The following is a 12,051-nucleotide window of genomic DNA, read 5'->3' as shown; positions in this document are numbered from 1 at the left end:
TTTAGCCTCTTTTATTTGCCTAAACTCTGCTGTTATAGTTAGTTTTTGATGTTTTAGCCACTTTAGCAGTTAGTTTTTTTTCTAATTTATTTCCATTTACCAAAGAATCATTGGGCATTAAAGGCAGTCAGAGTGAAAAAATCTTTCCAAATCTTGAATTTTCCTGAAGCCAGGCTCATGTTATTCTCGCTGTGCTTGTCTGTTACGTAACTCGACCACAGCCAGGGAGACGGGTTTGGAACAAGTGAGGTCAGGGACTCGTCTAAACCATCTGTCTCCAGATGAAGGAATTTTCTCTCTGAACGGGCTCCGTCCCGTCACAGTCTTCTGATATGTGTTTACCAGTAAAGCTGAGTGGAGAGCAGTGCATGAATGCGTTTCTGACGTTTCTTCAGGTCTGGAAGGCAGCTGAGCGAGGTCTTCGTCCAGCTCCCCTCCAGGAAGGAGCTCCCAGAATACTACGAGCTGATCCGGAAGCCAGTGGACTTCAAGAAGATCAAGGTGAGTTCACTGCGGAGAAGCCGATAGATCTCAGCAGGCGTCGGCCTCTGGCATCGGAAGGCCTGGATGAAGTTGCCGCCGTTTTTTCCGTCCACAGGAACGAGTGAGAAGCCACAAGTACCGGAGCGTGGGAGACCTGGAGAAAGACGTGATGCTGCTCTGTCAGAACGCACAGACCTTCAACCTGGAGGGGTCCCAGGTAACGCTCTGCCGCTGCACTCCGCTGTCAGCCAGAGCCCCAGACCGTGCTGCGACGCCAGCAGCCGGAGGCGGCGTACGAAGGCCCGGCCGGCTGCTCTTCTCCTCCGGACCGTTTACCACACCGTCATCTGCATATGTGGAGACACGGGAGGGCGAAGAGGGACCCTCTGAAGGAGCTTGAGCGTTATCAGCGTGCATCCAAAAACACAGCACCACCTTGTGGCCTGAAATAGAAACTACAATGTTTTCTTTGTTTCTCGTTTTGTTTTCAAAGCTTCACTTACAAGAATGTCAAAACTATTTCGGTTTATCAACATTTAAATCTCAGATGAAACTCGAGAGCAAATCTTTGAGATAACGTCAGAGATGGGAACATGAGGATCACAGATAACACGCCAAAAACCGATGAAAGTTGTTTTTCATAAATAGTGCACAGTTTTGACTGGTGATCAGTCGCTTAAAGGAGCCGACTGTAATCCAACTCAGTGACGATCGTCTGAAAAAAGCGTAGCCACTCCATTGGCTGCAGTGTCGGCGTGACCCTGGATCCAGGATGTGGTGAAGCAGGTTTCTCTCTGCGACCTTGGTGAGGCTGTTTAGCTTGATGAGTCGGTGTGTGGGAAGACATAATCACTGCCAGCACTCCAGTCAGTGCCGCCGTATAATGAAGACTCTTCATCAGCAGAAGAGTGGATCGGTTCCAGCGTGCCGTAGAAGCAGGTCGGGCTTCGGTTTCCTTCATCCTGTTAATGACTGGACCTCGTCCTCCTGAGAAAAGCTCGTCCTTGACTTGAGTTTGTGACCGTGGCGTTTGCGCCTGTGTGCGCTCTCGCTGTTCGCCGCCGTTGACAGACCGGAGCCCGGCGGACACGTCTCCAGACTGAGCTCTCCTGCGTGGCTTGTTAAAAATCTGTTCTTCAGACGCCGTCCTGTGTGTCCTCGCTCTGAGACATTTGATATATTACTGCTCATTAATGGTTAGGTGGCGGGGGGGGGCATCATGGGTAATGTAGACCTAATCGTCCTGCTGCCTTTTGCTCAGAGACAGCATGCTGGTTGCCATGGAGACGACCATGTTTCCGTCTGACAGTCGTATCAAAGGTCTGTTGTGGTGCTGCCCACCCCTTCAGTTTGTACTTATTACTTCAGAAATGATTAGAAATGAACCGGATGGATCTGATCAGTGGCTTTTAATTGGAGGTGCAAAGTTATTTAAGTATTGGGTTTTTTTAAACTTAATATAAGTAAGATAGTTTCTCTCACAATTTCTTTGCAGTTTGTTCAAGCTCTTCAGCATTTTCATCGATTGATATGATTTAAAATGTCAATTCAGTTGCCACAAATGTCAAGAAAAGGATCATTTTCATGCATTGATTTTGCAATTTTTACATTTTTTGCAGCCAGAAGTAGCTCTGGAGTTATGAAACTACATCAAAGCCGCCCACATTCTTGCTTTTGGTTTTTTTTTTTTCTGTTGCAATACATGAGTTTTAATGAGAAACGGCTCACTTCCTGTTGAATAGCTCCCGTCTTCTGACAGGGGCCACAGCACAAGGACAGGCTCTGGTTGTTTCATTGTCAGATCAGTATGAAATCAAGTCTCCAAGTGTTGAACTTCCCGTACGACGAACGTCTGAAGGAGAGATTTTTGTCTTTACCTTACAGATATATGAAGACTCCATTGTTCTTCAGTCTGTATTCAAGAGCGCCAGACAGAAAATTGCCAAGGACGACGACAGCGAGGACGAGAGCGACGAGGACGAAGAGGAGGACGAGGAGTCTGAGGCCGAGGGTGAGCGGTCGCCGTCGGTGTCTGGCAAGACGTGATGTTTTCCATCAGACATGGCCGACGCGTCGATCACGCTCAGCCTGATTTCGACGACACAGTTTCGTTTAGTTTTAGTCTTCCATAAAATCTTTGTGTCCGTCAGCTAAGTATTAAGATTTAAACTGAGTAAATATGTAGTCGAGTGAAAAAAACTAAAAATGATGAAGTGAAAATCCATTTAACTGTTGTAGTAGGAAACAATTATCCTCATTGACTTGAGAGATAAATATTTATTTTGTATACAAAATAACCTTCCAGCGGAGTCCACAAAGCTGTAATGTTAGTTTTGGTGTAATAACAGCATATTACACAATAACAGCAACACACAAAAGAAATTACACTGCAGACTTTGTTTTCTTGAGGAGCAAATCTTCTCAAGAAGGGTCAGAGTGTTGATTGTCTCCCGGTCCACTAATGAGCCCCGCCGATTCTGCTCAGCTGGCAAGTTTCTTGTGAGATTCGAAGAGAGAAATACTCAAATCAGTTTTTAAAGCTGTGTGTGTTCTCATTAGTCAGGTCGCGATTGAAGCTGCACTCAACATGTCCGTGTGTGTGTGTGTGTGTGTGTGTGTGGGGGGGGGGGGGGGGGGGGGGGGGGGGGGGGGGGGGAGATTAGTGTAACTTCTTGTGACTGAGCAAGCAGTGATTACCGCCGGTCCTGTTTGAACGGTCTGTTTTCCTGTCGCGTTCCCTCCAGCCAAGTCGGTGCGGGTGAAGATCAAGCTGAGCCGGGACGCCCGCGGATCCGACAAGGGCAAGAAGAGGCAGAGCCGAGGGAAAGCCAAGCCGGTGGTCAGCGACGACGACAGCGACGACGATCAGGACGATAACGTAGGTGTTGGTTCCTCTGGTTCCTCCTTCCTGACTGTTCCCGACTCCTGCTGGGATTCAGCCTCTGTCCACTCAGTTGCTTTGTGAGCCCATCGATTTACCAGCTGACTTATCCATCCATCAATACACTCATGAATGAATGAATTAATTAATTATGCCTTTATTAGTCCCACTTGGGGAAATTTCATTTCTGGAATTCCCCATTTCATTTCTGTTCATCGATACATCAATACATTCATCATCCACATTTTCATCAGTACATCCATCATCCATCTGTCCATCCATCAATATGTCCATCATCCATTTTCCATATATTTTAATAGATTTTTTTTTTTTTTATAGTTTTAAACTGAAAAGATGTGTTTTCTCTTGAAACGTTGTGGCGTAAACGAGTCTCTGGTCTTCAATGTTTTCATCCTGACTTAACCTTTCTGCTGTTTTCAGTGCTGAATTATTTAACCTGCTTTTCGGCCTGTTTATTCCTGACCTTCTGAGCATGCTGTGGTCTGTGGGGCTTGACGGCCTTCCACTGCAGTCTGTCCCCTCTGCTCCTTTTCCACATTATCAATCCTGAGTAGATCTGAGTCCAGTCTCTCCTCCCTCTCTGGTTTCTTCTTGAAGGTTTAAGTCACTGCTATTTCTCATGTTTTCTGGTCCTGTAAGAAGGAATCCTGTGGAAACTACCAATCCCATGTGGAGCTACAAACACTGAACTAATAGCAATAAGACGTCTCAGATGACGGGAGCCTGTAGCGACTCCATGCTCAGGTTTAATTGTGGCTCCGCAGAACAGCCTGACAGCCACATGAGAGCAGTGCATTAGGCCGTCAAGCCAGCAGCAAAACAAACGCCGGGGCCTAAAGCCGGATTTGCATTTGATGCAGGAGTTTAATGGGGCTCCTACCTGCAGCGCACCTGGTGACTGACAGCTCGCCATTAACTTGGCGTATAGGTGACGGTGCCAGGCGCACGTTAACCACGACGCTGAGGTCCACAGGCAGCGTGACGGAGGTCTGCCTTGTTCCATTACTGTCTGCCAGGCGTCCCCTGCAGCCGTCATGTCCTCCTCGTTTCTTCTGCTGGAGGCGGGGACGGTTTCCCAGCTGCTCTGCGGCAGAGGACACCCCAGCAGAGCCTTCGTTTTAACACCCCGTGTCGTTTTGCATTCTCATTTCAGGGAACTTTTGAAAACGAAAACTGCCCCAGATGTCTCCGGTGACTCAGTCGCTGTTCGAGTTGTTCTCCTCCTCTTGATGTTTTGACAGAACGCCATTATGTTCTCAGTTGATTTAGGGAGACTCCATTAATGAGAGGGCGTCGAGAAGCTGTCAGAGCTAAAGTAGAGCCATTCCTCCCTTGTTTCTCGGCGTGCGTTTCTATACTTAGACTCAGCATTACAGCAACGCATCTTATTCAATAGCAGACAATCCTCCTTTCTTTAAGACCAGACTTCACGTGGTTTACATTTCAGTCCCATTATGGAATTTCCAGATTTAAATGTATTAAAAAGAAAAAAAAAAAAAGCATAAAGAAATTTGCATTATTCATCAGGTTTGGCTCCGTATTCGGCTCCAGCCAGTTAGAGTAGGTGGTCATGCATAATGCAGATATAGCGTTCTCCGCTTTAGAGTTCTCTAATCCCATCGTTCTTTCGGCTCCTGTTCCCCGACTGCCTTCTAAACAAGTTGTGGTGGAAGCAGCGTTAATGAGGCGTCGGTGTTCAGAAACACTTCATGCCGGGCAGAAAAACCACCGAGAGTCAGCGGGTGTGGGGATGCTGGTAGAGTTGTTCCGATTCCGATACCAGTATCTGAAATTGCGCCAATACTGCCGAAAATTCTGCTCTTTGGATTTTTATTTTTTGAATGTAACCTCATACGTTGGTTCTGGACTATAACATTTTGGAAAGTAATCTTTTAAGTTGCTGTTGAACTATTTTTTTACTGTTCGATTTAAATTCCCTGTTCATTTTACTATGTTACGTTTGCACCCTAATTAAAAAAAATATTTCTAGATTTGTTTGAGGTTACTGTTGCACTACTGTTATTTATACTGTTTTATCTAAATAACTTCATTTTACAATACTGTGTCTGCACTTTAATTTAAAAATGCAACAACATATATTCCTAGTTATTTAAGTTGTCGTTGCAGTACTGTTTTATATTGTTCTATTTAAATTCCCTTTTAATTTAAAAATATCGAGGCTGCACTTTAAGTTCTTGAGAATAATTATTCTTAGATTGATTTAGTTCAGTTGCATTTGCACTACTGTTTTTTATACTGTTCTGTTTAGAAATAAATGGCTTGAATTTGTATTGATTCATGTTTTAGAGGGTTTAACCTGAGCCAGGCCTCACCACAGTGGTAATCATGTGACAGTCATGCAGGCGAGGCATGGTGTTATTTTATAACATACTGTTATCGGATTGGTACTCGGTATCGGCCGATACCTACAGTAAAAGAATCGGTATCGGGAGGCAAAAAATGGTATCGACTGGTACTGTAGCTCGGCTGGACTCCCGCTCCACCTCGGGTGGAGTTTCAGCTTCTGTTTCGGCTAATTGGCCCTGCCAGGCGGCGTTCTGGCCTGGGAGGCGAGGGCGCCCGGCGTCTGGCGCTGAACCGTCGGCTACCTGGAGCTCAGTGGATCTGATGCTTTGGGTGATTTCTGCAGTTGGTCTCTGCTCTCCTCGGTCTGTCACTCTTCCTCCTCCTCCTCCTCCTGCTCCGTCCTTCAGACAGGTCGAGGATCTGAGCGAAGGGCGCCGGCTCCCCCTTCAGACCTCCTTCACGGCTGATAGATGAACGATGGGATAACCCGCGGCGCCTTTCACCGTCGATAAGCCTCCACCCCTCACACTCTCCATCTCTCTGCAGGAACAGTCAGACAAGAGCAAGAGCGACGACGAGTGAAGTCGGAGCGGCGAGGTTCGGAGCGCCGCTCGGCAGAAGGACACAGTACCTTCCATCCTTCAGGTTCACCTCTGTTTTCTCACAGCTGTTTCCGTCTCTCCTGTGCGTTGTCGTCTCCCTCCCGCCAGCTTGGAAATGTATTAATAATAATCTATACCATACAGCAATAGCAATCAGCTTTTATTCCTCTTTTTATGGATTTTGTAGGATATTTTTTAACTCGGTGCTCCGACAAAGCACACAAAATTCAGTTCGAGAGGGGAAGCCGTCACTCTATTTACTTTTTTTTTGCTTTATTTGTACTCGCTTGCTTGCACTTTTAAAACATTGGAAATGATTTAACCTGTGAAAAAAGCTGTAGAAAACCTGGCACACCCTAGCTAGCTAGCGCGGCTGGTCGCTTGCGGAAGGAGCCGTTTCTCCGTCTTCAGATTCATGGTTTGACTGTGCAGAGTGCCAAACTTGACTGGAGCTGAACCCCTCCCACAAGAAACAATTAACTCTTAGTAACCATTTCCAGAAGTTAGCGCCAAAGGCTCCAATGAGGACTTTTAAGATCGGAATGTTTACAAGTGTTTTACCTATTTTGCCAATATACTGCACCTTTGATGGGAATGAACATGAATTAGAGTGTAAAGGTTAGAACCTTTGAGACCAATTATAAATAATTTCGTGGCATCATTTTTGAGCCAGAATGCCTCGATTCATGTTGTCAACAACTAGCATTTTTTGCTAACTTAGCATAAAGTTTAAATTTCAGATGCCAAATAAACTATAAATAACTGAGTGGTGCAGTTTTCGGCCACAGAATGACTTCCTGTGAAGGGAGATTGTCCTTTGCGTGTCCGTGTTTTAGCCTTGGCTCATTTTGGGTTTTTAAGGAAGTTACCACGGGACACACAAGCTAACGTTTATAACCTAGCGTAGGTCAAATGTGTGATGTCTAAATATCTGAACTTCTCAATGTGTTTTTGAAACATAATATTTAAACAAGATGACAATCTTTTACAGGTTTTGTAGATAAATTTAACTTGTCCACACAATTGTACCTAAATAAAAGGATAGGCGCTTTCTGATAATTGATATTTCAGTTTTTAACCACTTCTTCACTTTGAAATTGGCCGAAAAATGCTTGTGATTGTAGCGACCCCAAGTCATTAAAGCAAAGTTGTTGTTTTTTTAATGTACTGGCGGACATTCAATGTCAGTGAACATGTCAGTACTTTCAAACGTGTCCTAAAAAGAATGGTTTCTCACATAAAACTGAAAACACTTCATTTGGTTTTGACTTTGTTGGTTGGTGTGCTCCGGTTAGCTGCGGTCAGCTAGCGGTTGCGGTCTGTTTCCTGGTTAAGCTAACATTACGATAAGCTAATGGTTTACTGTGTGACAACACGACAAGTATTGTTAGATTGTGACGAGTGTTTTTTTGCATCAAATGAAATCTTTGGTCCATTTGTGAGACAATCCAGCACCGGACGTTTTTGTTTTCCGCTATTTCTTTAGGAACGGTTGTGAATCTAGAAATAGTTTGGTAATTAATTCCCAAAACTGATAAAATACCCCTTTATTTTTCGGGGTACCAAAACCACTTTATAGCACCTTTTTTTTTGTTGTGTGTTTTTTTTTTGCCTTATTTGATTTTAGCCATCACTAATTTAAGTGAGTATTTGGCTCAGATAAGGTCAGGTTTGCCTTAACGAATCAAAAAAAGGATCTTTTCATGTCAGTGCTGAAACTGGCTTCTTTTAAAACATGTATTTTGTGAGATTCCGGCTTTAATACCAGCCTGACTGGCAACACCAGAGCCTACTTTAAGGCCTAATGCTAGCTAAGTTAGCATGCTACCCTGATTTACCGATTAAACCAACAAAAGTTCAAAGTTTTGGCTCAGAATGTGAAATATGAAAAAACGAAGGGCGGGGTTTAGCTAGCCGGCTGCCAGATGAGACGATTGTGAAAGCACAGATGAGAATGTCAAAATGAAATGTAGAGATGTTGCTGAATATGCTGTTTTAAACTGCTTTCAGTCATGAGATTGTTCCCAATATGTAGCCCTCTGTCATCCATATCCTGTCTGTCATGTATACTTTCCTAACTCTTTCAAAAAGCTATGTAACCCAGCTCTGTTCTAATCGTTCGGTTTGTTTTTGTTTGTTTTTTCAATATATCATAAGTATTGAGGGTCCTTGGTCCTGCAGGAGTGTGTTTGTGGTGAAAACAGTTCCCCACGGTGGAATGAGATTAGCGAGCACAGCAGTAAATGTAGCGTCTGACCACGACGGCGGCGGCGAGCAGAGCAGAAAAACAGTATTAGCAGTTTGAAATTTCATTTAACACAATGTTCTCATTTCAACATTTGGACTGCGGTGTTTGTGTTTTTTTTTTTCTTGTGGATAACTTTCACTCCCTCATTTTAGTGTTTTTTTTTTTTTTTCGTTTGTTTGTAGCATGAACTCTATGAAATTATACTGTGCAAAGGCCAATATACCATTTCTGTTTGTGTGACCTGTGCTTTGCTCTCCCTAAGTGTGACTTAATCGTTTAAAGCTTTCTTTGCACAGGGTCTTTGTGGTTGTATCTCATAGCCCAGGACAAATAAATATCACTGATTTTTCTGCACAAAAAAAAAGAGAAAAGATGAGTTTCATTATTGCCTCGTGTTTCATCTTGTGTGTGGAAACTTGTTGCGAGTAGGACTGAAACAACTAATCGATATAATGGATTATTAAAGCGGAGGTCAGCTAATGTAGCAACTGATTAGTTGGTTAATGCCTTTTTTTTTTTTAACTAAATTGGACTGTTTGTTGTTGCATAATTTCAGTCTGTCCTGGCAGCTGCCACAGTGTGGCAGTAATGAGCTTTAGCTGTCATCTACCAGCCCAGCAGGCGAAGAAGCCAGCAGCCAAGATGGCGGAGGCGCCTGGCGAAAGGTCCAAAAAAATCTGGAGAAAGCGACACATCAAGAGAGAAAAGAAATCCACAGACAACTTCACATTAAATCCACAAAAAGGACGTGTGAGCAGCAAACTGACAGGGCAGACAACATCTACCTGTCCAATAACTACTCATCAAGCATTATTTAAACTCGTAAAAATAACCAACAGCTTAATCGATTATCAAAATAATCATTAGTTGCAGCCCTAGTTGTAAGTTTAACCATCTACCAAAGCCCAGACACGTCTTGTGGTGCAGTGAGTCTCATGAGGGTCGTTTCTTCATGGTCTTCACCTCGAGTTTGAACCTCGTCGGCTCATCTTAGCCACGTCGTCGTGCCTGAAGACACGGAGCGTCTGCCGTGTGATTGGCTGATGGGATATTTTTGTGAATGAGTACCGGGAGAGACGGAGCGAATGAAGCGTCCAGTGAAAGCTGCTCCTCTGACTTACTGGTAGTTTTCATCTTTTCCTCCGTAATCTTTCAGTCTTGTAACGGTGCTTCCTATTTTTCCAGCTTTATTGAAAACTACCAATCCCATGTGGAGCTACCAGCACTGGACTATTAACAATAAGATGTCTGAAATGACGGGAGCCTGGAGCTCACAATGAAAACCTTCAGTGACCCCATGCTCAGATGCTTCTCAGGTTTAATTGTGGCTCCGCAGAACAGCCTGACAGCCACATGAGAGCAGTGCATCAGGCCGTCAAGCCAGCAGCGAAACAAACGCCGGGGCCTAAAGCCGGATTTGCATTTGATGCAGGAATATGATGAGGCTCTTTAATGCAGCACACCTGGTGACTGACAGCTCGCCCCCGGTGTCCCAGTTGGAACTGAGACGATTTGGACAGTAAGATTTGGACCTTACCTTGACCTGTGGAGGTGAGGTCCCAGTTGTAATGCTGCTCTCTGGCGCTAGAGGACCCAGACCTCTCTCGCCTCATGGCCTGTCAAAACAGGCCTCCGCTCTGTATCCCTGCCATTTCTAAACGGAGCTGCACTAAGCCAATTCCACTCGGGGAGTGAGCGTCCATGGCCGTCTTTTTCATCTGCGGCTTTGATGTGGGGGCTGTTGGGATAGCCCTGAGCCCAGGAAGAGAGGGCCAAATTGCATGATAATCCTTGTCTGAGTGCCAGAGATGTCAGCTGCGAGCAGTCAGGTGCCAGGGCCATTCCTGCTATTCCTCTGTAGCCTTTGTCGGCGGGCCGGCCGTCATCACAGCCTCCGTTCGGGGCGTCCGCCCCAACAAAACCCGATCGGGGGAATTTTCCTTCCTTCCTCTGAAAAGGCCAGGTGCTCTCTATTATTAGAGGTGAGTTTATCCCGTGTGGAAACGGGCCCTGATCGATGCGAACTCTTGCACAGCTTAAAAGGAAGAGCGGGAAACGGCTTTGTCTTCGGATTCCGAGGTTCACAATCAGTTTAACGCATGATCGAGGAGGAAAAGGCTCATTTTTCTTTGCAGTGCCAAGAATGGTGATGTGGATTCCACAACGCAAACAAGAGACCCACGAAAGGTCCACACGCCATGATTTCACTTATTTACCTTCAGCTCTTGTCAACATCAACGGCATTCTACCTGAAATGTGCAGAAATAATTTCCATACCAGATTATTGACATCTCAAAATCTCTGTCAAGCACGGACTGGGTTCAGGTCTGCAGACTTTTGGAGGTGAAGGTTGGGAAGCTCCGAGCTGGACGGCCAGGTCGATGCAGCAGCGGAGACTGAGCTCGGTATAGTGTGATGTGTTTATCCTGACTGGGAAGAAGACGGATGTTTAGAATGCATGGTGACGAGTCTGAGGCATCAGCATGGCCAGCATGACTGCATGTGTAGCGACTTGTGTTGAACTTCGACCTCGCAGCAATCAAATGCTTCCTGTTGCCTCGGCGTGTTTCGTCATCCCATGGGGATCAGTCGATACGCAGCGTCAGAGTCACTGTGCAGGAATTAACCGGTAAGTAATAGTAATGGTTTGAAAGTCTTTCTTCGGTGGCGAGCAGTTGTTCCCGCCGGCCTGCAGCGTTTTCAGCAGTTCCATTGTTCCCATGGAAACGCAGGTCTTTCTCAAAACTTGTAAATGTGAAACTTCTCTGAAATTAAGTGTTTTTACTTGAAACGATGTGAAAACGGAGCATCAGTTGCACCTTCAGACTCCTGGGTCTCTCTGTGTTTTCAGGCCCATTTTCTTGTCGTGTACAGCTTGAAAACCGCTGAATAAAGATTAATGTAAACCGGAAGGATCTGGATTTGTCTCGGCGCAGTGTGATCAGGACTCGGACCGATTCCTCAACCTCTCGGACCTCCGGCCGTCCTGACAGCCTGAACTGATGATCGCTGAAGTCTGAAGAGCCTCTCTGTTTCTACCTGAATTTACAGTTTCAGGATTCGCCTCAGGAGTACGGCGTGTTCCTTCGTGAGCTGAGGAGATAAGTGGCCTGCTGCTGGTTTGACGTGACTCCAGACGTCACTCTTCGCCTCCTGCCAGCAGCAGATAAGCTGCTGAATTGCCCTCCGGTTATTGTTAATTCTTTTTGTAAATTGATCTGCCACAGGGTCTGAAGTTGTGCATCAGTCACAGCTCTTCTTTGTATAAGTAGCTCCGTTTCCTGTTTCCTGGACGTGTGATTTTAGCGTACCGGAGAACGTCTGATAACGTGAAGGCGCTGAAGAACCGGCTGTTAATCAAAAGAGACCAAACTTCACTTTTTATTTTCCGTAATGAGGAAAGTTAGTTTCTCCCCGTTGTGGATTCTGATCTGGGTGGCACAGTGGGGTAGTGGTTAGCACTGTTATGCACGGGTCTGATTCAAGGCTGGAGTTTGCATGTTCCACTT

The 12,051-nt window shown here is 45.3% G+C and overlaps 1 protein-coding gene across 1 annotated transcript in view; it reads left to right on the top strand.

Moving 5' to 3' along the window:
* LOC115384449 (probable global transcription activator SNF2L2) overlaps nt 1-8,898 on the top strand; it is a 30,072-nt gene extending 21,174 nt beyond the window's left edge. Inside the window, exons 29-33 of the mRNA XM_030086724.1 lie at nt 396-501; nt 599-700; nt 2,368-2,494; nt 3,228-3,361; nt 6,239-8,898. Of these exons, the coding sequence (XP_029942584.1) occupies nt 396-501; nt 599-700; nt 2,368-2,494; nt 3,228-3,361; nt 6,239-6,274 (505 nt within the window). The 3' untranslated portion in view covers nt 6,275-8,898. The remainder of the gene's footprint in view (nt 1-395; nt 502-598; nt 701-2,367; nt 2,495-3,227; nt 3,362-6,238) is intronic.
* The last annotated feature ends 3,153 nt before the right edge of the window (nt 8,899-12,051 follow it).

The sequence above is a fragment of the Salarias fasciatus genome, unplaced genomic scaffold, assembly GCF_902148845.1.
Source record: "Salarias fasciatus unplaced genomic scaffold, fSalaFa1.1, whole genome shotgun sequence".
In the NCBI taxonomy this organism is placed as follows: domain Eukaryota; kingdom Metazoa; phylum Chordata; class Actinopteri; order Blenniiformes; family Blenniidae; genus Salarias; species Salarias fasciatus.
This window is presented reverse-complemented; position numbering and strand designations above follow the sequence as displayed.